The sequence below is a fragment of the Sprattus sprattus genome, assembly GCF_963457725.1.
Source record: "Sprattus sprattus genome assembly, chromosome: 2".
Lineage (NCBI taxonomy): Eukaryota > Metazoa > Chordata > Actinopteri > Clupeiformes > Clupeidae > Sprattus > Sprattus sprattus.
The window spans coordinates 43166384-43193538 of NC_137921.1; the positions used below are offsets into that span (position 1 = coordinate 43166384).

The 27155-nt window shown below is 42.7% G+C and overlaps 4 protein-coding genes across 4 annotated transcripts in view; 1 reads left to right on the forward strand and 3 right to left on the reverse strand.

Annotated features, from left to right (window-relative positions):
• Positions 1-14: 14 nt before the first annotated feature.
• Positions 15-2335, reverse strand: tm4sf18 (transmembrane 4 L six family member 18). Its single transcript, XM_080860700.1, has 4 exons — positions 2070-2335; positions 1288-1359; positions 794-936; positions 15-681 (listed from the first exon to the last, which is right to left on the reverse strand). The coding sequence occupies exons 1-4, from the start codon at positions 2244-2246 to the stop codon at positions 483-485; spliced, it is 591 nt and encodes a 196-aa protein (XP_080716826.1). The 5' UTR covers positions 2247-2335; the 3' UTR covers positions 15-482.
• A 2997-nt stretch (positions 2336-5332) lies between these two features.
• Positions 5333-14820, reverse strand: LOC308360270 (glutathione hydrolase-like YwrD proenzyme; the record flags this gene model as incomplete). Its single annotated transcript, XM_080832083.1, has 11 exons — positions 5333-5574; positions 6748-6832; positions 7508-7678; positions 8217-8373; positions 9280-9451; positions 10283-10370; positions 10611-10763; positions 11635-11841; positions 13945-14098; positions 14368-14521; positions 14721-14820. The coding sequence occupies 11 exons, from the start codon at positions 14818-14820 to the stop codon at positions 5333-5335; spliced, it is 1683 nt and encodes a 560-aa protein (XP_080688209.1).
• Positions 14821-17036: 2216 nt separating this feature from the next.
• Positions 17037-20687, forward strand: tm4sf4 (transmembrane 4 L six family member 4; the record flags this gene model as incomplete). The annotated part of the gene is made up of 5 exons (XM_080860232.1): positions 17037-17210; positions 17825-17914; positions 18281-18417; positions 18611-18802; positions 20657-20687. The coding sequence occupies 5 exons, from the start codon at positions 17037-17039 to the stop codon at positions 20685-20687; spliced, it is 624 nt and encodes a 207-aa protein (XP_080716358.1).
• A 231-nt stretch (positions 20688-20918) lies between these two features.
• wwtr1 (WW domain containing transcription regulator 1) overlaps positions 20919-27155 on the reverse strand; it is a 41481-nt gene continuing 35244 nt past the window's right edge. The window contains exons 4-6 of the mRNA XM_080831794.1: positions 25825-25961; positions 24539-24654; positions 20919-24087 (exon numbers count right to left, since the gene is read on the reverse strand). Of these exons, the coding sequence (XP_080687920.1) occupies positions 23909-24087; positions 24539-24654; positions 25825-25961 (432 nt within the window). The 3' untranslated portion in view covers positions 20919-23908. The remainder of the gene's footprint in view (positions 24088-24538; positions 24655-25824; positions 25962-27155) is intronic.

Genomic DNA, 27155 nt, shown 5'->3' on the forward strand with positions numbered 1-27155 from the left:
TACATTGTCTTTGACTCTTAAAAATGAGAAACAAGAATACAAAACAAACAGAACATCATACAAAAAAACTTGTTCTTGGATAAAATGATCTGTGAATATCACAAGGTGAATATGCCTTGGCTTGCGTTGGAAGAAATTCACCTGGGATGTCTACCTTCATTTCTAATACAGTGAACTGGAGTGAATACTGAAAATAGTTCTCCCCCTCAAACTGATAGAGGAAGCCAATCGAATAGGTTGATAATTACTGAGAAGGCGTTCCAATTACAGCATCTCACGTGCATTTGGCCTTTTATGCGAACAGGTGCATGTTGTGAGGGGGGTCCAAAAGTCCAAGAAATGCCTGGGATAAGAACTATGGATCACAAGCTTACAGAAAAAGTCTGCAGAAAAGAGAAGAGAGGCTCATTAAATTGTGTGGACTCCCCTGCCCCCCCACCTCTTCACAGACTCTGGCTGGCTAACAGGACGGTGGATTAGGCTCAGGCATTGAGGCTGTACTCTTGCTTGTAGCAGCAGGGTCGGCACACAGCGTTCACCACCCCATTCACCAGCTGTAGAAACAAGATGATGAACTCCAGGACACTAAGACCCAGCAGGATGGACAGCAGAGTGACGTCCCACTGCACAATGTTTGAAGGCTGGATGCACGAAGACCAGGTCTCCCTGTTAAACAAGTAGCTGTGTGGGGAAGGACAGTCACACACGTCAGTCACACATGATTACATGTCACAAATTTGATAGAAGTGCCTCAAGCAGCTGAGTATGTAAGAGGTGTTCCTCAAGCACGTACTTTCCACTCTCATTCTCGAAAGGGAATGACCATCCCATCAGGGTGAAGCAGTAGGGGCCCTTGAGCAAAGCCAAGGCCGACACAACAAAGCAATAGCTGGAGCCGGCCAATCCCACGAGCGAGGCCAGCACTGAGCTGCACATCTGTGTCACAAGCAAACAAAAGAAGAGCGCCAGAGGTCAGTCAGGATCAGAGCGGCCCCAGCAGCAGAATGCAAGAAGGCCACAGTGCCCCGTGCAGCCCTCGTGCAGCCCTGTGCAGCCCGGCGCAGCTGCAGCCTCCTCACCAGGGAGGCTGGGTGTGAAAGTGTTTGCTTCACACACTGAATGGGACAGATGAAGTTCGAAAGCCCCTCGGCAGTCCACAAATGGCTCACTTAGGTTGAAATGAAATGGTGGAGGTTGAATCAGTGCATAAATGATCACCTGCCCCACAAACAAACACATATACACAAACTCACACACACAGACACACTGAGGTCGATAACTACTCACAGCACAGCTATCAGTGACACAGCTGGCAGCACATTTCCCCATGCTCAGGAATACAGCTGCAGGCAGGAAGACCTACAGAGAGAGGGGGGGGGGGGGGGGGAGGGAGGGAGGGAAAGACAAATGGGAGATGAGAGGATGAAAAACAATGGGAAAGACAAAAAGAGAGTCATGGAAAGAGACAGATACAAGGGGGGGGGGGGGGGGGGCAGAGAGAGAGAGAGGATATTTAGCTCAAAGCCCTTCACTCTTAGAAACTCAGTCCATGATCTCATCCAAAGGAAACACATCCACCACAAACATCCTCTCCCTGTGACACTGATGTCAGGAGACAACACGCTAGTTTGTTTCTCAGCTATCTCATGCTCTTCCACACAGAATTCTGGTAAAATGTTATCAACCATTTTGTCTTGAACAATATGTGTGATTCGTTGTCATATTACAGATTTACAACTTTGAAATTGTATGAAAATTGAATTTACAAAAAAATGTCAAGCTACATTTATTGTGCCTTTAAATCATCACACAGGGGGGGGGGATACCTAAGTTAATAAGTTCACAAAGATATAAAAATGAACAGTAACGTAACGTTCAACAAATAAAATAGTGAACATGGTCTCCTCAGGGTTAACACTTCAAAACTCATGTCTCATACATCTAAAGGGCCACTGAATCTCAAAGACACTATTAGAGAGCAGCTAACAGCACAGTACAACAAACCAGACAGAGCTAAAGCCCAATCCCTACCCCATGTTAGAACACGTATCAAACATTTATCCACTTACCGCTACACCTCCTCCACCCACTCCCATGAAAAGCCATGGGAACCAAGAGATGTGGCCGTCCTGCACATAGTTCATGGCCCCTCCGGGGAAAAACAGAAGAACATTGGCCGCGATGCAGCAGATCGCCAAGGGGATGAGGGCAAAGCCCATGGATCGGGCAAAACCGAAGGAGCACATTGCTCTCGTACGTTGAGAGAGACAGAGAGAGAGAGAAGAAAGAAGAAGAGGCGAGGAGAGGAAAAAAGGGCTCTCCCAGGGTCTGTCCACTGCTGTAATCCAGGAAGGAAACTGCGAGGCCTGAGGAGAGTGTGTAGGTTTTTAAGTGGACTCTCCACCTCCTGAGTCTAAGACTGAGGGACTAGGGATATGACGCAACAGGCTCCATTCTGGGCAGAGTGACCCCCACAGGCGGAAGAGGGGTGACAGGCTCGAGTGTGACTGTTTCCACAGAGAGGAGAGAAGGTAGGGGGCTAGAGGATTGAAAGAGAGAGAGAAGGGGAGAGAGAGAGAGAGAGAGAGAGAGAGAGAGAGAGAGAGAGAGAAAGGGAAAGAGAAAGAGACAGAGAGAGCGGTAGAGAGAGAGAGAGGAGAGAGAGAAGAACATGAGGGGGAAGACAGAGAGGAGAGAAGGGAGGGGGCTAGAGGGGGCTCTCTTTCAAAGAGAGAGAGAGAGAGAGAGAAAGAGAGGAACATGAGGGGGAAGACAGAAAGGGGGGACAAGGGAGGGTAGAGGGAATAAGAGGAAGCATTCAAGCAGAAAGGATGAATCCCCAGGGCAGAGTGACAGAACGCAGAGCATGTGCTTTCCCACAGCTCCTCTGGGTAAACAAGACAGTACTTTCTAATCTAATACTCATAATTGCTCTCTCACAAACAGTGCAAGTTGCAGTCGATGTCTGGTTCCTGATTTTCATGACACTTTGCTCTAATTTCAGATAACTCTTATTTCAGATAAATTCATGGTAGTGGTAGTGTGGTAGTGCACTGTGGTACTATGGTATAGTGCACTGTTTTTTTTAACCCTAATTAATACAAGGGCTAGTTAATGGTAGAAACACTAGGACCACCCCAAAAGAGTACATGCATATGATATATATGAACACACATGCAGTCATAAAGTATTTAGTCACTGTCTGAGTGCAATGACATTTTCGAGGGAAATTCAGTGACATTGTATGTTATGACCAAGATGAACCAGCCCAGCAGACGATCGATGATCATCAAGCTGTGGACACACTTCACCAGCACGACAGAAGATGGCATCAGACTGTCACACATGACAGAGCAGAGGTGTGTCCCAGCCTCACAGGTGCACAGCACACACTACACCTGTGTGTCTAAACAGGCCCTTTCTAATCCAACTAAACAACAGCCAAGCTATGAAATTGCAGTCACGAGCTACATGTCCACTGTTTTATTGACAAACAGGTACATATTCACTGGAATGGAATGTCCGACGGCCAGGTTTGCTCAAGTGGCCATGAGCCTGGATTACCCTCATCAGTAAGCCGGCATAATGAAGGGGGGCCTGGCTAATGAGCAAAAACTCTGCCCTGGCTGAATAGATTACATAAGCCCCACAAATGTTTATTCACTTTCCTTGGAAAATACAGCTGGCTTTCATGGTAATTGCTGACAAAACTTATTCAGCAAGGGGATTTGAGCAACAGAACTATGCCTGTGACCCATGGGAAAAAAGGACCATTATACGATAAAAATCCACAGTACAATGCAGGCGAGTGCAGATGGCTTGAGTGGGCTGTTGTTTATGGGCTGCAGAATCTGATGCCAGTCTAGATGCAAAGTGAATGAGAATGAACGGGCTGAACTCCTGTGTGTCCATGTGAAAATTCAATACAAATTAACTTATCTAATAATTGTTCTTGCTTCAGGTGTCGGTGAAGCAGATTAGTTGAGTATTATTTAGGGGGTCTTCAGGTTTCATAAATAACACATACATCTTCTCCTGGTCGAAAAATACAGTCTCTTGTCTCCGAAGTGACTGAAGGAGTAAGCACTAAATTGTGTATGTGACAGCAGTGAATGCTTCCTCATTTCTGTGGTTTAAAGTTGACAATTGGGCGTTGGCCCCTTCTGTCTATAAATAACTTAAGATAAAGCATTAAGTGAGTGTTCGCTCCCAGCCTGTGGTGTGTCTGTACCAGGCGCTAGTTAGGAACCCCCTGTTAGAACCTCACCAGACAGAGAGAAATGTCACCCTGGAGACCACCTTCAACTGACGGAGTCTGGGTGAAGCTGATAAAAGGTTTGGACATGAAATGGTTTTCCAGTGTTCAGTCCAAACCTGGGCTTGGCCTTTTCTGTGTAAAAAAAAAACGGAAAAAAATAAAAGTAAGAATGAAAAGGAAAGTGGAGAATGGGAATGAGTCAGAGGGGTCAGAGGTTCAACCGGCGTTCCAACTCTCCCCCTGCCTATTTCCCAACTCGGGAATTCATAGCCAAATTCCAAAGTCTTGATAAACGTTTGGCATGAGTCATCCAAATTAATAGTGATGAACATTAGTATCTGAGAAGGGGAAGTGGCTCAACTATTCCTCTTAAGGCCTTTCTAGTATATACAGTATATGTATATATATCCCATCCTAAGATTATGAACGTCATTTAGTCAGTCTGGGACAAAACAAAAGAGAATTTAGTAGGGAACAAGTTGGTCATCCTTCACAATATGTCCTTTCATAAGAGTTTAAATAAAATCCCCATTCATGTAATCCAACAATTACTGTACAGATGGTCGTGAAATGGTTTAGTTGTCTTCAGAGACTCTTTCTTTTTAAATGTCATCTTAAAAATAGCATGGAAAATAATGTGCGGTTGCTTGAGAAATCATTTCATTCCGAAAAACACAGAACCAACATTTGTGGTAAGAAATATTGATGTATTTATCACTGTAAAATTACACTTGCAAAATGAATGATTTCATTCAAAATAGCTCTAAAAAGTTTAACATAAAAACTATTCACACAGAATATCAATACATTCCTAAGCCTTTTTCTCCTGATTTTTTTTATCAGTTTATTTACACATTTTATTCATCATTTTAACATTTATAATTGCCAGTAATTAAATCCATAATATTGCAGCATAATTATTTCTTCATGAAAATGGTTAAAACTGCACATTGTTAGGTGCAGAGAATACATGCACAGTATTGTAGAGCATAGCTTCGGCACACGTGCCCCACTCCCTCCCCTTCGGAGCATATAAACCCTCTAGGGGCTAAGCCTCTCCATGTGAACGCAGATCTAGTAACCCACAGCACACCCATCGGCCCTGGGGTCTGAGCCTGCCCAGAGCACCCTGTGAGCGGGGTCAGAGGGCGGGGAGGCAGGGTCCCACCAGGCTCCGATGCTGATGACCTGACCCCTGCCGAACTGCGCCCGGTCGTGGCCTGCCACTGGCCAGTGTACTGCGTGGCCCCGCCTCCTCAGCTCCTCCACAACTCTTTCCTCTACGCCAGTCTCCAGGCTGAGTTGCCACTGCTGAGCTGCACAACCCCAAAACACACACACACACACACACACACACACACACACGATTATTAGGAATTACAGAACATGATATGCATTCTATATCATAATATATCAGATATGTAGATACACATTTCAACAGAATATATTAGATATATGGATACACATTTCATTTTATATAATATAGCAGATATATAGATATGCAGTATATTATACAGAACATATTAACTACGGTTTGGTAAGAGAACACAGCACACATAGAGCTTGTTCCCTACTGCACAAGTCAACAGAGCACTTACATAATGTTTTTGAATAGAGTGGGCGAACACCCACCCACACTAGACTATCTTCTGCTGAAGTGTAGAGTACAATATAAATTACTATAGCAGAGCAGCTGAATTTACAGTTACTGCCGGGTAACAGAAATATCAACATGTAAAGGGTAGAATATACCACATTCAGTGACTGGGCTACCTATGTCAAATAATGTCAACATTTTCACATTATTAGTCACAGATGACCAACACAGTATAATACAGTCCCTACAGGACACATGCCACACTTCATAAAAATGATGCAATCTAATAAAAATACCACCGAAGCCCATCAACTATGCTAGAGGTCTCTGCGCATACCCCACAGATCATGCTGTATACTTTTGTGAATCCTGCTTGGTATGTGCACATGAGACCGCTGAAACTGTGTAAACAACCTGGAGCATTAAGTGTTAACACGACCGTTTGAGAGGCCTCTGCCAAAAATCCCCAAATCCGTATTACTGAGGTCCACAGACACAACACAACACAACACAATGTTGCAAGTCTCTTTAACCAATGATGTGCTTCTGGGCACTTCCTGCTCTCCGGTAAACCCACATCACTGATTACTTCTAAGTCCACATCACTCATTACCTCTAAGCTACAGATGTGCCTCCGTACCAGTATGGCTCTTCCTTACTATTCACACCAATCTCTGACATCTATGACTTGAGTTTTAGAGGAGCCAGTGGGTTAAAGTTACTCTGGTAAAGTACCCAGCTGAACTCAGGAGCCTCGGGGCATGTGAGAAAGGGATTTGCCCTCTGTCTGTCACAGGACCGGCAGTTGCACAGAAACAATGGCGATCAAACATTCCCCCCCGCACAACCGTTGGCCTGTGAATGTTCTGGGACTGGGCCGAGCAGGACTTACCGGCTGCATCATACTGCACAAACACACGTGGGGCGTCCAGAGCCTGCTGGGGGTTCATCCCAAACTCCAGCATGTTGAGCAACACCTGCATACACATTCAAGAGTTGACACATTTCAACACTTTCAATTTAATCATGAGAGTCTGTTAGAGTTTATATTGTGTCAACAATTTCAACAGGTTTCCATTTATTCGCAACCAATATGATACTGCACGCATGGGACCATAACAACACATTCTCTATCAATTTGTCTATACTGAGGAGTGAAGATAGAAGTGTCATGAATTGGGGTGAGTGTAGCCTAGAGTGAAGCACATCATGTCCAGCCTTATCTTCGCATCATGCAGTATACCGCTCTGCACCTGTAGTCATGCATGCAAATATGGTGACAGATACATCATGGGACAAAACAAGCACCAGTGTGCACTTTAAGTAGCAAAAACTAAAATAATGATGCATTAAACAAAGCTATACTACCAGCTTGCAATTATACTATTGGAAAATCACATGAGAGATTGTAATGAGCCTTCATGAGCCTTAATGAGCCTTTCTCTACAGAAACAGAACACATACATGATCATTTCCCTAAGCACTAAAACTATGTATTTCTGCAGTTTCTGCCACTTTCACCACTTATCCACTCTAATCCACTCACATTTTTTATTTAATTTCTGAACAGCTTTTAAAAGTATATGGGGGAAAATGATCCAAAAGGATCCAGCACCACCCACTGGAAGAAAGGCAGAGCTGCGCCACACCACCTGAACATGCCCCTGGGGCTGCATGAAGGCCCCCATCACCCCGAACGAGCAAAGCAGTCTGTTGGAGCTGGCCTCCGTCAGCAGGGCTGGGATAATGGTCTGGTAGGGCCTCTTCTCCGGGCCTATGCAGTTAGCATGGTTAGCATCCAGGGAGAAGTGAGCACCTCTGTTCTGCAAGCAGGAAGGGAGGAGGGGCAGGGGAGAGGAGAGGTCAGTGGAGGACTCTACCACTGGCAATATTTCATGTTGAAAACAGGAAGTGCCCGCACTCCCCCCCCCACAACACCCCATCCCACCCACCCACCACCACCTAAGCCTAATACTCTTAAATGTTTTATGGGTGCCTATGTGCGTGATGTTAAAAATAATTAACTTCTATTCCAAGGTTTAGGCATATTGCAGTGCTGAAATTGACCCATAGAAGATAGCTACGCAAAATGAACAAAGAAGTCATTCAAATGTCAATGTCGATAAAAAATGTTAATACACAGCCAGGGTTGTTAATCATCAACTATGAAAGGGAAGCCCAGTGGAAACACCAATAAGAGAACATCCTTCTCATAGACTATGAACATCCATTACAGGATCACAAGGTCCATTTTTAGGACTAACAGTAAAACTAACAATAAAATCATTGCCTTTGACCACCACCAGGTCCAAATCATGGCATTAATACGCTCAAACAGACAGTCAATCAGTGGGTGCTTACGTGGAGAGAAAACCCACAGCCTTTAGGCACAAGCCCTGTCCCGAAGCCCATGTAGTTGCTGTTGACGAAAGAGCAGGCGTTGCCTTCCCCGTCCACCACGGAGAAATACACTGTCTCGCTTCCTCTGGGTATCCCCGGCTCTTTGCTAGCCCTTGCCCTGAGGAGGAATGCAAGTGAGGGTTTTATAGGAGTTGGTCATGCACCGCATCTGAATAATGCTATGTTTTTGGATACACTTGGGAAAGATTGTTCCATGAACAGGTATAATTTCAGGTATACATTTTTTGTAGCAGTAGTTGTACTAGCAGAGAATATTAAATCTGGCATTAGAAAGACATGGTTTGGGCCATTATATGAATGCAATTTTATCATTGTAACCTTCCTGAGAATGTACACCTTCAAACCACACTGAAATATTTTGGATGGCAAAGTTAGCAGAAAGAATGAGCTGGCTGTATTTGTGATGGCAATCTGGGAGTCTAAAGTCTAGTTTTACGACTGATCAATAAACACACTCCCTTCTCTCTCTTTCTCTTTCACACACAGACAGCACTGGTCGGGGAGGGTTGGGGGTGTGATGGTGTTCCTGAGTCTGGGGAGGGGTTGGGTAAACAGTCCTATCTAAAGTAAGCACACTGTACCCAACACTGGCTGGTACCTGGCACGGACAGACAGAGTAATTGCAGGGTTGGGCAACGTTGCGCTACACCTCATGCAGTGGTGGCATTTAAGAGATGCTATGCATGAAGTACGCTACGCATATTTTACTTGAATAGGTATAGTTGAAAAATTAATTTGGGGGATACTGCTCATTCACTTCCTCAGCTACTCTCACTTGTTTGGCACGACAAATCTCATCCACTGAACGAAAGACAAGGCTGTGAACACACCCTCCCATCAATTCGCACTGGACTTCTAATGATCAAGCCGCTTTTATCAGGCATGCCCCTGCTTGCTTCGTATGGTCTAGTGGTTTTACAATGTGTGCCCCCACTTGCTTGTAATGAAAATCCCATATGCTTATTTCATGCCTGGAGACCCACTCAGTTGGTGTTGACCGCACCTGTCCATCTGAATGAGCTGGGCGCGTTGCTGACTGTAGTCTTTGGCCAGAAGTCCATCCAGAGGGACCTTCACATGGGCAGGGTCTGCGTTGAAGTGGGTGGTGTCTGCCAAGCTGAGCTTAAATGCCTCCACTAGAAGGTGCAGGTAGTCTGCACTGTTGTGATTCATTCCTGTGCATGAGCAGACCATCTTTTCAAATATAGTCCTACTCATGCATACCAAAAGTAGTTTTTTCAGAAAATGTGCTTCTCTACATTACAACAATATAACAGACAGACCCCCCCCCCCAAAAAAAAATCAAACCCTTTTAAACTCCATATATGAAGATATATGATTATAAAACAATTGGGTTATAGCGCGTAATTTAGCTGTTTCTGATTGGACGAGAGACGTTCCATGCTATAGGTAATTCTTCAACATACCTACAGTTACGGGACTTTTCACAGCTAAAAATAAATCACTCCGCGATGAAACATTCGCATTGATGATAACCGTTAATTCAAAGTTTTTAAAATTCCAAACCAAGACGTTGACAATGGAACTATTTTTTGTTGCGGAGAAACAATGGCGAAATAAACCATTTTTAATCAATAACTTCGTGTTGAAATGTTAATTTGTTGACTGTAGAGTTGTTTTATAAAAGCAATATAGCACTCGTGGGAGTGGGGTAGGTAAGGGATAATCCCACGGGTGTTGTTGCCTACGCCACTCGGCCTGGCGGCCTCGGTGGCTACGGCCGAACACCACCCGTGGGATTATCCCTTACCTACCCCACTCCCACTCGTGCTATATTGCTTAAATATATCATATATGATAGATACATACATATATAGCTAGATCGATAGATAGATAGATAGATAGATAGATATATAGCTAGATCGATAGATAGATAGATAGATAGATAGATAGATAGATAGATAGATAGATATATATATATAGATAGATGAATATGAATATGTCATAACCAGAAATGGGCATGTTGGTGTATTTCAAAGTTCTACCTTTTATTGGAAAATTTTCCAAAATATTAAGGGCAATAAGAGCTGCCATCCCTTGCCCATTTGGCGGAACCTCCCAAAGTCTCACTGTCTGACAAAACAGTAAAGGAAGTACAGTGAGTAAAACAAACAAACAAACAAACAAACAAACAAACAAAATAAGGTAAAATGGATGAAATAAATGATCTTCATTCTCAGTCAGTGAGCAGTCAATACTATCTGAAACACTCAATAAAAGAAATCTAATCTATCTGATTGTAGGCATGTGAGTGGGGTGTTAAACTATCAAAATGAGGGAATGGCAGGCCAGGCCCCTGGGCAGCGAATGTACCTTGTAGTCAGTGAAGATGGGCGTGATCTCTGTGCTGGTGTGGTTCCTGAGGTCCTCCAGGCTCATCACACCACCATTCTCTCGTATCACCTCCACTATGGCCTCTGCTATCCTGCCGGCATAGAAACCATCTTTCCCTTGGCGAGCAATCTCCTACGCATTCATCCAAATGCGAAAACACTCTACCGTCAATGCAATCCTTTGCGTGGGAAAGAAGCCATACTGTTCTTTGGAAATGTACATAATACACAATCAGGGTACAGACGTGAACAAAAGCAATGCAAACACATCAGTGCTGAATTCCCTGCCTGTCCTGATGCCTAAATAGAAAGACTCATTTCCATATGTAGTGCATCTTATATGAATGTATGCATGCATGTTTGTTCAAATGATCCACGCTATGATAACATAAAGCAGCCTCTGTGTATCACGCGAACACTCGCCTGGCAACACTGGGGCCACTGTGTGTATCGATCGGTCACAAGGCCATGTATCATCCATGTTTGACGTCAAAAGCAAAGCCCCCAGTAACTCATGGTGAGTGAATGTGGAACAGGCGCCATAGAAACTAGCGGTCGTTCCACTGAGACTCAGACTGTTTGTTTGACCACACATGGCTCACATACATTGATTTTCAATCTGTAAGACAACTTTCAGTTGACATTAACTCGGAGGCAGGCATGCTCTATAAGAGGCTGGGCTATAGGTTAGTGTATATAGTATACTACATTACAGTTGGAATAGTCAGCATTGCTTTTTTTAGTTAATTTAAGGGAAATGAGACTGGGAGACATTTGAAATGTATACAGCCAGGAACCACCCACACATCTTCAAATGTCTTTGGTTTTTCAAGCACGAAGGCAGTATTTGTCAAAATGTGTCAGTTTATCTGAGAAGGTGGCCTGTACCAGATTTGTGAAAACTCAAGGTTATGTGTTCAATACACTGTACCAGCAAAACATTTGTATCCCTTTCTCTTTGGGGACTGCACATTCACTTAACTTCAGAGCCAACTCACAATTACCTGGAATGTCTGAGCCAGACCTGGGTTGGTGACCACCTGACCATGTTTGGGTGGCTGGTTGTTGGGGAGGAAGTCCCCACCCAGCTCCCTGCCTGCTTCCCTCATCGCCTTTGTCCACTTGTCCCACCCGTTCGCGGTGACCTCGGCGACTGGGAATCCCCCACTAGCCAAATCACACGCTGGCTCCAGAATATCAGCCAGGGGGAGCTGCCGGATTTCACACACATATCAAAAAAATCATGTAGCCATATCACTTCCTGACCCACCTAAAAATAACTCGGATGTATGAATTATTTAGTATGGACAAATCTTTTTCGCACAAAAATTCCACATCCTTCCACCTGATTCCACAGACTTATGTGTAGACCTCTCAGCTAATAATGTACAAAGTTTTCACATACCAATGTAATGAAAACAAATCTTCACTTTAAACCTTTTAAACCTTTACTGTTTAATCTACACTTTCTATATTGTCAGCTTCTGAGGATGTGTTTTGATTATTTTTACCACAAACATTATTCAGCTACTCAACTAAAACTGACTAAAGGGGAAACAAACAAATAGGAAACAATGCCAAATCCATTTCAGGAGAAGGTATGGCAACACCCCTGAATACTCGTCAGGGGCGACACAGGGAAATGAGTCAGACCCATGAGCGAAGAAACTTAAAATAACAGGGTCACTCTCTTTTGTCCTTCCTCAGAAGGGAATATTTCAAACAAGAGTGCTGCACTGTTGAAGGCCAAACCAGGAAGACCATGCGTTCTTCACCGTAACTGTGGCCCGAAATCACATGGGAGGAGACCTGCCTGGGTCGAAATGCAACCATTGTCACAGAGAGTGCATTGACAGCTCCAGCCACGTCATTGTATATTCACCCTCACCATTTAAAGGCTTCAGGATGTCAGACACCCTTTGTCACAGCCTGTTAACAAGACAACCATAAACACACACGCTCTCATTTGACCCTCTCAACACACACCCTCACATCTTACTATGCCAAGAGTAATGAAAGAGAGAAACTCCCACTAAGGGGTGTCCCAAAGATATTGCTCCCTTTCCTATTTGAAATGATAAGGGCATAATCTGTAGGAACATCTAGGATTAAAAGTTCATTGACATCACTATGGGTGGCACAGAAGAGTCAAAGTATTGGGCTGTGCAAATTATGATCAATTACCCGTGGCATTCTTAAGTTGCTAAAAAGTAGTCAGAGCTTTAAAAAAAAAAAAAAAAAACAGTGCACTACACTTGTACATTGTCATCCATAGTCCATAATCATATGTGTGAAAAATGGCTGATGAAATTTCCCCAAAATACATTTTACAATACATAACTGGAACTTTGTAATATCCCCTTTTGCCAACAGAACAGCACTGAGTCTTCTCTTGTAATGTCTGAGTTGAGAACAAAAGGAAGGGATTCGACTCTTCCTCTGTGCAGAATCTCTCCAGATCTTGGGTCTTCTCTTGAGCTCTCTACTTGAGCTCCACCCACACATTTTTAACTGTATTAAGGTCAGGGAACTGGGGTGGCCATGACAAAAGCTTGATTTTGTGTTCATTTGACACATTCTTTTAAGGATTTTGATGTATGCTTCGAATAGTTGCAATGCTGGAAGAAGTGCTTTATTTCTACGCCAAACCCACCTTGAGTGTTTGGAGTCAAATGACAAGATTTTTGTTTCGTCTTACCACAGCACCCTGTCTCAGTTAAAGATCCAGTGGCGTCTCTAGTTGCTTCTGCTTGTGTCGAGTGTGGTTAGTACGTCATTTCCTGTTTATTTATCTCTGGAAAATCTGTGTGTTTTTACAAGTGATTGTAACCCCCCACCCCACCCATTTTTCCTTCTGTGAGGTGCACTGTGTTACCTCCTGGTATGAATGCACCACAAATAAAGTTTGATTGATTGATTGACGAGAAGATAAGAAAGGCTTCTTTCTGCCATGCCGTCCAAACAGTTTGCTGACATGGAGGAGATATCTAATGGTGGATTTGAGGACCCAGTGACCCTATAATTGCATATTATAGTTGCATAATGCTTCTTTAAGTTTAATAACTGATAAAGCCAGTGATAAACTGATAACTGACTTTTCAAAAAGCCTTTTCAATCACCATCAGCAAGGGTGACAATCATTCTGGAGGGTACTGTAACTCCTGTATGGTCCTGACTGATGCAGCTTTGGAATGACATAACATCATGCTCAGCAAATCGAGTTTTTGTATTAGTTATGAAAATAATGCAAATCAGCCAACCTGGCAAAGAGAAAGGTGGGAAGAGATATAGAGAGCAAACAGAAATAGAGGTACCTTCTTGCTCCCAAACAGCTGGATAGTGTCACACCAGCATGCAGCTGCTCCGGGCACTGTGATGTTTAGGGCGTGGAAGGGTGGAGTGGGGCTGCCCTTTGTGTAGCCCCGGCTCTGCATCAGTTCCAGGGTCTGGGCCTTGGGTGAGCGGCCACTAGAGGCAGAGAGGAAAGATTCACTGAAACACATTGGTATGTCATCATATATGAGGTTGTCCTGTTTGCATTCTCAAACTCCAGAAAATGCAACAGTGGATAATTGTTTCCCAAACTGTAGGCCTAACACAGTTTGTTTGTGGATCTGTGTATGTGTGCATGCATTTGATTTGACAGTGCCTAAGTACGCATTAGTCAATTTCAGACTGAATGAGAGAGTTCCCTGTTGATTTCTAACTTCTTAGAGGCCATATTAAATGCCTCTTACCTTCCATTCAGTCCACGCACATGTCCGGTGCGTGCATCAAAGTACAGGCAAAAGCTGTCCCCGCCTATGCCTGTGCTACAAGGCTCTGTCACATTCAAGGCCGCAGCTACAGCAACAGCAGCGTCTGCAGCGTTGCCACCTTTTTTGAGAATGCCTGAAGGTTACAAATAAAAGTTCTGAGTTACTTGTTCTACTAAACGTCATTAAAATCATTCAGAACAATTAATTTTGGACACGTTAATGAAAAAGTTCACATAAATTGTTGCATAAAGACATCCATAAGCACTTGTCGTTTACTAGACTACTTTACGAGGGCGAAGTAAGGTGAGAGGAAGTGTGGAGGGGGCACTGACCCATCCCGATGACTGAAGCCAGCGGCTGACTGGAAGCAACGCAGCCATGTAAACAAACCACAGGTGAACGGCGGGAGGGAAAAGGCATCTCGGGCAACATCTTCCTTACATAAACAAAAATCACTTGATGTGTTTAACTTAGAGGATTAACGCTCGAAGAGCACGTGTGTCCACCTATAGTCCCCACAAGTGTCCAGCGCGGATATAACAACACTTATTATGTCAATGGATGTCCACATAGTAAGTTAATGGTTACAATTTCATGATGTCTGAATGCATTCTTTTCGATCTTTGTTCGATTGCTTCAGGCAGGAAGATCAATCGAATACATCTAACATCGATTTCACATAGTTCAGACATCGTGCATCTTAAAACAAAAAGAATAAATCGAGAGTGTTTATTGTTTTGTAGTAATGACAATTCATTGGTAATACGAATATTCAACATTCAGAATCGCAGACAGGCATACCACTTTTGTCTCCCTCTCTTTACAACAACACGTAAATCACAGTAAAATAAAAGTGCACGAATAATCTAAATAACAATGCACACAAACTTCAGTCTTGGAGCAACATACCTGAATTACACAAAAACACAAAAACCATCAATGTCCGCAGGATCTGCACAGGCAAAACAAAACAACACAAAATACATCAGTTTCAACACTGCTAGCTAGCCAGTGGAACGTGGGGAATGGAATGTCAATCCAGAATGTGTGCCTAGAATGAACAGCCTTATAAGCATTCCGAAACAGATACGACCAACTTCTTTCTATTAGCACATTAGGCTATACAGCAGTACATGTAATAAGTCGAAGTTCTCAACATTCATTGCATTTTCTTATTTGAAAGTTTATGAATTGTGAGGGGCATTTTGTACAGTTTTGTTCAAGGCATAATATAACCTGTAGACGTGCAGTAGGCTACACCACATCTCCAAAGGCGGTAGCTGTTGGCTCTAAACGACAACACTAACTAAACCTGCTCAATTATGGCGAAACTCATATTATTGTCAAATTAAACTTCTAACTCCATTACATATACATATTATTATCTGAAAAAAATCATGGGAGACATTAGGCCATAGAATAGTTTCTCACTGGCTATTTGTTGAAATTGAGATTAATTCAGCAGAAAAACTAGACCACCTATGCAAAGTTTGCCTACTGTATTATAAAATTAACACGTGTTATGTCAGGTAAATGTTCAAAGAAAACGGGGGAAAATATTATTTTTTGTTCCCAAATTGCTTTAAGTTATTGTAATTGGAGGTAGATAACTATGATATATAGGCTACCTATTCATCTAGGTGTATGTAGCCTAATAGCAACTTTTATAATGTAGGTGGAAAGACATTTTCCAAGTTTAACTGAAATATATGTTGAATGCATGTTGCTATGGTTGTACCTCATCAATATATATACACACACACACACAAACTCAAACAACAGTCTCCTCTTCCATCTCACTCTGGTAGTTGTTCGTCTAATTGTAAAAACTGTTTTGTGTACTGGCAGAGGATGCTGAGAGGAGCCCCCTGCCCTCTTTGATCCGTACCCTTATTTGATTAGGGAGGGCACCTTTTGACAATAAGGTGGCATGTTTATCTGAGAAGGGAACCCTCAAAAGCAGTGGAGATGCACCGATGGACATTCAATATACACACACTTTGATTGTGTCAACTAGGGTTCGAAAGAAAACATATGGCATCACAGATACACACACATACACATACGCACACACACACACACACACACACACACACACACACACACACACACACACACACACACACACACACACACACACACACACACACACAAACACAAACACATGCACACACACACATACACAGTTCTTAATAATCATCAGACACCATGTGCCAATAAAAATATTAAACGTAGTGTTTTGAAAAGCCATACACTATACTGTTTTCACCTGTTCAATCTGACTTGATATCACTGTGCTATGTTGTTCATGGAAACTGAACAAAATAGGAGTGTTAAGGTGTGCACAGCTCAACACTGCCACGACATCCACTAACCCTCTCTGGAATGATCCGATAACGGCAGCAGACCAACCCCATGGTAGAACATTAACAGAGCCGTGGTTGTCATAGTGAAGCAACCGGTGTAAATTGAATTTAAGGCAGTGACATCATCTCCCCAGTAGTCCATATATAGTCTGCATCTCAACTGTTCCACAGTCAATTTGGCCTGTGGATTTCTGGGGAGCAGGCATTTGTCTTTGCTTGAGAAGACACCGTCTGATTTTGGTGGAACCTTTTGATTGCTGCTGTAGCCTTTCCTGTTGAACCATGTGTTCTGGTAGCTTTGCTAAGTGCCTGGGCATCACCCTCATCCCTCTGGCCATCCTTTGCCTGCTCTGCAATATCTTGCTCTTTTTCCCTGGAGGTTCCGTGGCTGATAGTAATGATCACATCACAGACGAGGTGTGGTACTTTGGAGGGATCTTTGGCTCTGGCGCTTTGGTAAGGAAATTATTGTATGACAAATATTATGTTAAAATGTGGAATTCATTGGTTATACAGCTGTTTATTTAAAGGGGAATTTACTCAGTTTAAAACCCAGGAGAAATTAATTTAAAACTATGCATACACTGATCTGTTTAATTGTGTCTCTGAACTAAGGTGTTAATTTAAATGAAAAGTATCTGTAAGTGTGATGTTTACGAACAATTCATTTTAAAGTACAATTATTCGAAACTAGAATAATACAAACTGTTTATTACTCGCAAAGCAAGAAATAGATGTATATACCTTTTATCTTGGTAATATTACCACATTCTTTTTGCCATTTTGAAATATAAAAAGCTTAATGCATGAGGATAGACATTTACAAATAACTAAGTAAATGGAATAACCTTATGTGGAATATTCTGAACAGTTTTTAGATGTGAAAGTTTGAGTGACACTGTTCAAAATTTAAAACAGAAAAACAGACCTGAGATGTTTCCATGAGAAACGGAAACACACAGGCACTTTCACACATATATACAGTGTATCCTCATTATCTTAACTCCATGAACAGGTTTTCCATATGTTATGAAATATGTGACTCCTAATGTCCTGTCCCCACTGTCCAGATGATTTTTCCAGCTCTTGTCTTCCTGGGTCTGAAGAACAATGACTGCTGTGGTTGCTGTGGCAACGAGAGTTGTGGCAAGAGATTTGCGGTAGGAGACTTTATCGGATTCTCTCTAAAACATGCAGGCACACTCACCAAAAACAAAAGATATTATACACATACAATCACGAACAGGAATAAAAAGACTAGGACAAATTGATAAATAACAGTGATGATTTCTGTGTTTAGCACAATTTATCAAATTAAATCTATTTGCTCCGTCGTTATTGTCTAATTATGTCTGAAAGTTTGATTGATAATCACAGGAAAATCAAATTAAATATCTTGTTACTGAAAGGAATAGATTAAAAGTTAATAATTCACCCACAGAGAGAGGTTTCATATGGTCAGCCATGAAATGGACCCGGCTCAGATCTTTTCTCTTCAATTGGTTTTCATCCTTGCACTCTTTCAGATGTTCACCTCCATCATATTTGCTGCCATTGGTGTGGTGGGGGCTGGTTATTCCTTCATCATATCTGCAGTTGCCATTCACAGGGGACCCAGATGCTTTAATACAGCTGGTAACTGGGCATACCCATTTCTGGATGGGTAAGACATTTTACTTCAGTGCAGACTACAGTCATACTTTCATCACAACAGTATAGTAAAAACAATGTTACTAGACTATACAATTACCTTCAGTGTGTTATAATCCGCTGGGCTCTCGGACCTCAATGGTTGCAGGCCTGAAGGCGCACATGCCAGTCGCCTAATCCCTCTCCCTGACCTGTGGCTTTTGCAGAAACTACCTGTCCAACCACACCATGTGGGATGAGTGCGTAAAGCCGGAAGGTATTGTGCCATGGCACCTGACCCTCTTCTCCATGCTACTGATCATGGGCCTGGTGCAGGTGGTCCTCTGTGGCTTCCAGGCCATCAACGGCCTCATCGGTTCCATCTGCGGGGACTGCTGTGGATGTGGTGGGGTGAGAAAGCAAACAGAAACACACAGAAACACACAGAAACACACACACACACACACACACACACGCGTCAGGCACACACACTTTCGCATGTGTGAGTGCACAGACACAAAGGCACTGTAGCATGACAGACAGACTCACAGAGCAAATGCACACACACTTTCACATAGAAGAAGTACAAACATAAGGATATAAGCTATTTCTAAACATTGACACTTTGCTCCTGTTGTATCTAAATTCATAACTACTACTACATTGTCAGTTTTGTGTTTTGCGGTACTTTTCAAAATTAATATGGACCAATGTTTGTGTTTTTTCCAGAGCGATGACTGAGGATTTTTCACAGCTGACAAAGGAGCATCAGTTGAAGAGTTGTGTTTTAATCATCTATTTATAACATTTTTTTTGTGCTTTTTTAAGTGGACTTTTTGTAACTGATTCCTATGTTTTGCCTGATGGAAAGTCTTATGATGGCAAAACAGGCCAAAAACCTGGGCGCTCACTGGTGAATATGTATTTTTGCACATTTAAACAGTTTTGCCTTCAAGAGCTACTGGGCTTAATGTTATTTCAATGCTGATAAAATGATGGGCTTGCTTCCCCTTCTGAATCACAGACTTCTCATCTCTATTCAGTTTTAAAGGCAAGAAACATACTATTTTGTCAAGTGTTGTTGAGCAGTGAAGTATGTAATGAAATAATTTGAATTTTAGTTTAAAATGTGACCATCATAAGGGAAATAGTATTGCAAGTATTGTTATGATCAAAAGAAATTCCAATCTTTTTAGTCAGTGACTTAATTTTTCAAAGTGTGTAGACTTTAACAGACCTTCCTGGAGAGCTTGCCGATATTTCACCACCTTTTGATAATGTGGTGACAACTCGTCTTTACAGCAGCCTTGCCTGTTCTTCTCAGAGTAAGCGCACAAGAGCAAGCGTATGTATATTATCTTCTATCCTGCTCTTCTTTTCACTTATTTGGGGGCTTATGTAACTTTATAACTTCAATCCAAGCTGTTCTCATTAATAGACAAACATTGTTTGCATCCCTATTTTGAGTAAACATTGACTGTTTCCCCAAGCTGTTTCTATGGTGCTTTTTTTATGGAGCTTTATGGGGGCCATTTATGGTCCAGTTCTGTTCTACTTTATGGTACATCATGCTCAGGGACAGCTGACCAGCCGTTATTAAGCTCAGTGCTATTTACATAGGCCTCGGCAGGACAGCCCACACTCTCGTCCTCGATGGGTGTGGACCGATCTGCTTTTTGATACATACCCTGACTGGTTTCTTTTACGAAATGTTATTGTTTGTTTTACAAAAAAAGGCAAGCAAATAAACAAGCAAACTCAGACCGATTTACTTCTGTCTGATGTTTGAACCGATGTTTTTGATAATTGATGTAAATATATAACAAGTAATTATTGTGCGTTTCGATTCAGATAATAGCCATGGCAGGGCGTGGCTCTCATAGGAGCTTAATGGGTGATGAAACTGTTTCCCCTGTGTGTAATCCTGCTTTGAAAACAAACTTCTGCTTGATCCATGAGAAAAGAGGAAGATGAGAACTTTTAAACCTATGATCTTTAGTAATGTACACAAATGCACCCATCTCTAAATATACAAAGCTTGCAAATGCATGTTCAGGAAATTAACAGCTTGAAATACATTATAAAGGGGGTTTTCTTTTACCTACACCTCGTGAGAAAAGTTCAGGAGGGATTGACAGCTGTCACTCAACCCACTTCTGTATTTAAGTAGATTAAAACCTGCCTTACCTGTCCAATACGCAAAGCAATCCACCTCCTCCTAATTCTCTGCCATTTCACTAGTAGCTCTAAGCTCACATTAGCCCTTCTCCTAGGGTGCGCAAGCGGCCATCAGACGTGCTGTAGGCATCCCAGGACCACGGCCAGCAGGCTAAACATTCTTATTATCAGCACTCAGCACAAGTACTGTAAAGCATTCCAATGGGCTTTATAGTGACATTTTATTTTGCACATAACAAGGTACAATTTACATTTTTTTTGTGGACAACAGCCTGAATGTATACAAGGATATCTTGAGATTACCATATGTTTTTTGTACCTGAGAAAAAGAACACACAATTAACTCAAAACTAAGTGGTACAGAACCGTTTTTATTTGATTTTTTTTTTTTTTAAACAAGTTACAAGACATTTTTAGTTTCAGACTCCTCTTTGATGAGGCAACATTGTTAATGAACTTCACACTGCCTTATCCTGGATACAGTAAACTGTAGTCTAGTTTATGTGTGTGTGTGTGTGAGTGTGTGATTGCAGAGCACTAGCATGCCTTCAACATCCACATACCCCGTTACTCTACTCTTTCAAAATTAAAAAAGTACTCCCCGTGTGATAGTAGCAGAATGTTGTACTACGTAGGGTGGCGTTGTGTAAATACTACACATATTCCTCTGTTCATTCCATCAACTCGTTTTTAAAGCATAATTCAAACCTGTTTTCAAAACCCATATTGACATTTGCCACATTTTATACTCCGAGTGGCATCTCCATCACTGCAGCAGTTTTATTTCTCTCTATATATATATTACTGAAGCACAGTTGTATCTCTCCATACAGCAATAGTTGTATTCATGCTCTTAAGCTTGATCTCCGACCTCCGCCTCTCGTCAGCCTTACTACTTGTTTTACTCTGCAATGCCCACAGTGACAACTCTAGCATGAGCTTGTTCTGGAATAACATTTTTAATACATAATACAAGAGAAAAAAAAAAAGAAAAAAAAGAATGCCATTTAGAAAAAAAAGCCTTTAAAATTGCTTTTAAACTTGTTAGGAAAAGCTCTTTCCTAAAAGCTTCACTTGCTTCAGCCCTGTTCATATGGTGGCCCCTTATGTGTTGAGTGGGGGCAGGCGGGGGGAGCAGTAGGCCCACTTTTGAACCCCAGAGTATAGTCCACGAATCAGGGCGTCATTAATCCCAAGCGGTGGCTGTCCTCTGCTCCATGGAGACACAGGACCGGAGCCACCTTTGGCATCCATCATGTTCACAAGCTCAGACCCAGCATCGAGCCAATCAGTCCTAAACGCTAGAAGGACGTCATGAGCTGTTTTGGTAAGTGTGTTTGTCTCTGTGTGTGAGACTATGTTTGTGTGTGTGTGTGTGTGTGTGTGACCTCACATCTAAATCCTCCTCTTTTCTCGTGCACATTTCCCACTCCGCATGCTGTCATTTGTGTGTTTGTGTGTGTGTGTGTGTGTGTGTATCTATCTTCACCCACTCCATCCCATAACATCCCATAATGTAACCACCATACAGAGTGGAGCAATAGTCCACCAAGGCTAGGAATAGCATATATCTCATTCAACATGCAATTACAAATAAACTTAGACAAATGTAGAAAAGAAATACCAAACTGGATTTAACACCACCGCAGAGAGGAGACAAGATTGTGTTGTTCGCTTCATTGTGATTATCCAGTTTGAAAACAAAAACAAAAATCAATCAGTTGCATTTAACTGCTGACACAATTACCTCAGGCATACGAAATACTATCTTTGTCTATTCCCTGCAGGTATTAGAATACATGCTCTCCTTTGGGTAGCACATCATCCTACTTTCTGAGACCAAATTTAGAAGAAAAAAAAGCATCAGACAGGTCAGTTTGCTTATTTAAAGGATTATCAAAGCCACACATTCAACCAGAACCAAACTAGGTAGGTAGGAACTAAAAATGATGATCTAGATGATCTAACTTCAATGTTCACTTCATCATTAGATATCTTAAATCCCTTGCTGATTTGTAGTGCTTTGAAATTTTTATTTCATAAAAAAAACTAAAATCTCTCTCTCTCTCTCTCTCTAAAAATGAATCATAGCTCTTGATAAATACTAAAAATGCTAACTCTATATTAAAAGTCATAAATGCACCAGATGCAAGAAACTCATCTAGGCTATTTTACAGTATATAAAAAAAGAATACTGTAAGCAGTATAAAAGTACATGATACAAAACATATGTCTACAAATTGCATTTCGGAGACACTGAGCTTTAGTGATAGAAAAGCTAGAATCAGCTTAAGAACAGTTACGCTGACAAAATATTGCTTTCTTTAGAAGTTTAGCTGAATAAAACAATTCACCTTTTAAAGCTTTTATAGTAACATGGCACACAGTAGAAAACATTGATTTGGTATTTTTCTGAGAAGTATGCAAAAAAGAGAAAACACTTTTTAGAACTTTCCGGTGTCCTAATTTCTCACGCACTGTGGATACTGTGTGCATAACCATTGAAGTATTAATTGTTTACATGATATATATAAACACAGACACACACCGATTTGAAAACCAGCAGCCATGGCCTTGCTAATAAAATGCGTGAGCATGGAGTCCCGGCGTGTGTATTATTTCATGCACAGTGTTCACATAAGCACTACAAAGTAAGAGGTTGGCCACTGTTAAGTAAAGTGTAACCCAAACACAAGAAAGAAAGTAGAAATAAAGAAAAATACTTTGTTTATAAGGCTGCATTGTTGTTCGAGGGAAGCGCCGGGGCCTCAAAGACTTCAGAGTTTGATCAGATGTTGAATTAGGGTTTTGCTGGATCAGTCATAGACCTCCATTTCAGGCCTGACCTTACAAGAGAATGCTGTGGCTCCACCTACTGGCTGTGGGTTGTCCCTGCTCCCTGTCTTGTAAAATGGCACAGGAAGACCTACAGGCAGCCATTTTCCCCCCCTACCATGCTGTGTCACCCCTACACAGAAACAGGAATGCTATATTTTCCCATTTATTCTAAACTCGGGGTGCTAAAAATGAACACTATCCTAAACATTACACAAAATAATAACTTTGTTCCATTTCTTGGTGAGCCATGACTGGACATGGTCGACTTTGTTCTTGGCTCGATGAAAGAGACCTTTGGTTACCCTCTGCATTCAGGTCAGAATTCAGAGGGAGTTTACTGTGACGTAGTAGCTATTCGTGAAAGAGTTATGAATGAGTTAACGACAACAATGCTTTACACGCAAGTAAAAACCTTGGAGGTGAAGAATTTACGGATTTGACATAATAGAAAGGTAGCAAAACAAAAAGTCTTTTTTAGTGTGTGTCGACGGTCTGACTTCCTTGCCATTTTAAAGCCAGGTAAGGAAAGGCTCACTCTTGTTCAGGACTGACTCCACGTCGAGGATGGGCATGAGGTCGGCCCCCTCCAGGGTGCCCAGATCCACGTTGGTACCCGGAAGGGAGTCCAGGAAGTCAGGGAAACGGCTTTGCTGTGGGACGTTCATGTTGCCCTGAGCCATGCTTTCTCCTGTTGAGAGAGAGCGGAAAAAAAAACAGATGATGTTCATTGCTCGCAGAAGCAATATGCTGCATTGTACATCAGTACAAAACAGATTTGACTTTACTCAGATGAACGGAATGTAGTCTTAAACTATAGATTTATGCAGTAAAGTACAAGTTCCTTTCCTCGTATTACAACTCAGGGATATTGCTTTTACAACAATGACTTCACTTGGTCATTATTTTCAAAACAAGAAAACCACTTTGATTTGAAAGAGCAGCGTGTGTGCTATATTTGAATGCAACTAAGTCGAACTGTCTTGAGTTGAGCAGCCTACCAGTGGTTATAAATCATTAACAGCACCTGTGTCCATCTCCTCCATGTGTATTGCACTAATTGGAGCCACTGTGGTCCTTAGACTGTGTTTATTAATGGAAATGTAGCACTATATCCAGTGGTTATAAATCGCTAACAGCACCTGTGTCCATCTCCTCCATGTTGTTAAGGAAGTCCTCTGGAGTGGTGGGGCAGTTGGTGTAGCAGTTGAGGCCAAGGCCGCTGTCCGTGCTCTGCTCCCTGGAGTGGTAGGGCCCGCTGTGGAGGTGGCACACAGACAACCATGAGCCCAAGTCAAAGACCTACGGTTTACACTTCCTGAACAGTTAACAATTAGAAGGTATTCTTTGTGATTAACAACTTGAGCTGTTATATATAAGATTCATAATGAATGTGCATGCCTGTATTTAAGTAAGTGTTTTCATCCTGAACTACTTCTTCAGCATATGCACATAAATCGCAACCGTCTTGGTACATCCCTGCACTTAATGAAGTAAATCATGGCAGAACTAAGAACTCTTTCACTCTCCCGTCCTCCCTCCCTGAGCAGCAGCTGCGCCTAACCCAAACACAGGGTTCTTCTTGCTCCTCATTGCCTTCTCTGAATAGGTGCATAACAGTGAGCCTCCTGTTCTGCTGTGCTTTGAAGGGTTAGAGGTGCCCTCACACCGCAGGATGGGGGCACCTAGCTTTGCCCCGCCTCTCATGAACAGGCTGGCATGAAAAGGTGCCCTGTGGCACGGCGGGCACAGATCCGAGCTGCCCAGAGGTGTAAATTGAGGAGAGGCAGCAAGTTTACAGCCAAGAGCCGACCGGAGCGGGCCCTGCGAGCACAGGCCCTGCATTCACCGTCAGGCTAATAAGCTGCTTTACGGGAAGCTGAACACCATGACTGGTTTCCACCAGTTTCAACTGTGCGGCAGCCAAAGGAGGACTGGATTAGTTCCATTAATGGCAGCCTTTCACCATTTCTCTGCCACCTTCCTCAGCCAACCCCAAATCTCCCTAAATCAAATAGCCATGGCCAGTTAACGCCGCCCAATAGGGGGCCTTTGAGCCAAGGGAGGAGGGCAGCCTTCTGATGCTGGTTAAATGAGCCGGCGCATGTCATGTTAGACTGGTGAAAAAGAGGCTACACCACTGAATACAAAGGGGCAAAGGATGCAATACATATACCTGCATTACAAGAGGATCAAATAAACAGTAGGGAAGAGATACAGAGAGACCAAGACACATATATGACATCATAGATATTATGATGATGATGATAAACAAGACAGCATGTCTCAAACAAAAGTTAATCACAGGGCTCAGAGTATACAGCACGGAGAAAAACAGAGAGAGAGAGAGAGAGAGAGAGAGAGAGAGAGAGAGAGAGAGAGAGAGAGAGAGAGAGAGAAAGACATCATGTGCGCATTAACAACTTGCCTGTTGAGAAAGGGGTCGGAGCCGCTGGTGGGCATGGTTGGCATGGTGCCCTGGTTCATGGGCGCTGGGTTGACGGCTGTTGGCACTGGAGCCATGTTCTCCGAATCCATAGGTAGCTGTCTGCACAGCGCCACCTCCTGGGGGAAATGCACAACACTGAAATTCTACGTCTCCACACATAAGGAGTGAGAGCTTTTGTCTTTGTGCTTCTCACTGAGATACTTTGGTTTTCAGAACAGAACCTGGGCTACACTTTATTTAAGAGTTCCAGCAGCTGTTATTGTATTATTATAAGTTATTTAACTATCACATCAGCCAAAGAGTTCTTCAATCAGTTTCGCTTCTTGGTCTACTCCAAGTTCAAATTGTAGAATGAACCAAGCTAAAATTGTCAAAGCACACAGAAATGTAACCACTGAAATCACATATGGTCACTGAATGAACGTTTAACCACAAGAAAAATTGTTTGCTTTGTGGGACAACCTTGACATTTCTAAATGTCCAAAACCTGTAAAAATTCAGTTGATAATAAAAGTGAAACGTGGGGCATGAATGTGGGGGATTTTTCAGCTGCCCTTGTGAGCGTGCTCAGTTACAGGTGTGCACTTGTCTGCTCTTGTGCTACAGGAAATTCAATACTCGCCCCCCACCCCCCCTCCCCGGGGGCTTCATGTCTCCCTTTGTAGAGACAGGCTCTGCGCTGGTGCACCGAGCAGGTCCGACTCTGTTCTTTGTCCGTCCGCTAAGCTGAAAGAGTTCAGAGAGAAAGAGCGCTCCCTGTGCCCCCGCCATTGTTCTCTTTTTCTCTCTGTCAACCTCAGATTATAAGAGCAAAATGGCTGCTTATCGGGCCGGCCCATGTTACAGTCCCTGTCAGTACAAAAGCGAGTGAGCGAAAGGAAAAAAATGAAAATCTCTAATGTCCCTTGCTTTCATGGGTATGGCTGATGTATCTGCTACAGGGGGTTTCCCCCCAGTGTCGAGAAGGAGTAGGAGGTGTCTGTTTCCTTTGTCTCTTTCTGACATCGGTGCATGTAGTTGAAGTTTGATTCTCCACTCCTGCCTGTCAGTGCAAAGCGCCCTTTAGACAGGGGTCAGGGTGGTGAGGTCATTACTCCTGCTCTCAAAGGAAGGTGCCTTACAGCTCAACAGCTGCAGAGGAGTGGGAGTGCAGTCAGAAGGGGAGATGGAGTGAGAGAGAGAGAGAGGAAGAGAGAGGGGGGGGAGATGGAGAGGAACAGAGATAGAGAGGGAGGTGGAGGGAGAGAGAGAGAGAGAGAGAGAGAGAGAGAAAGAGGGAGGGAGGGAGATGGAGAAGGAGCGAGATGGGG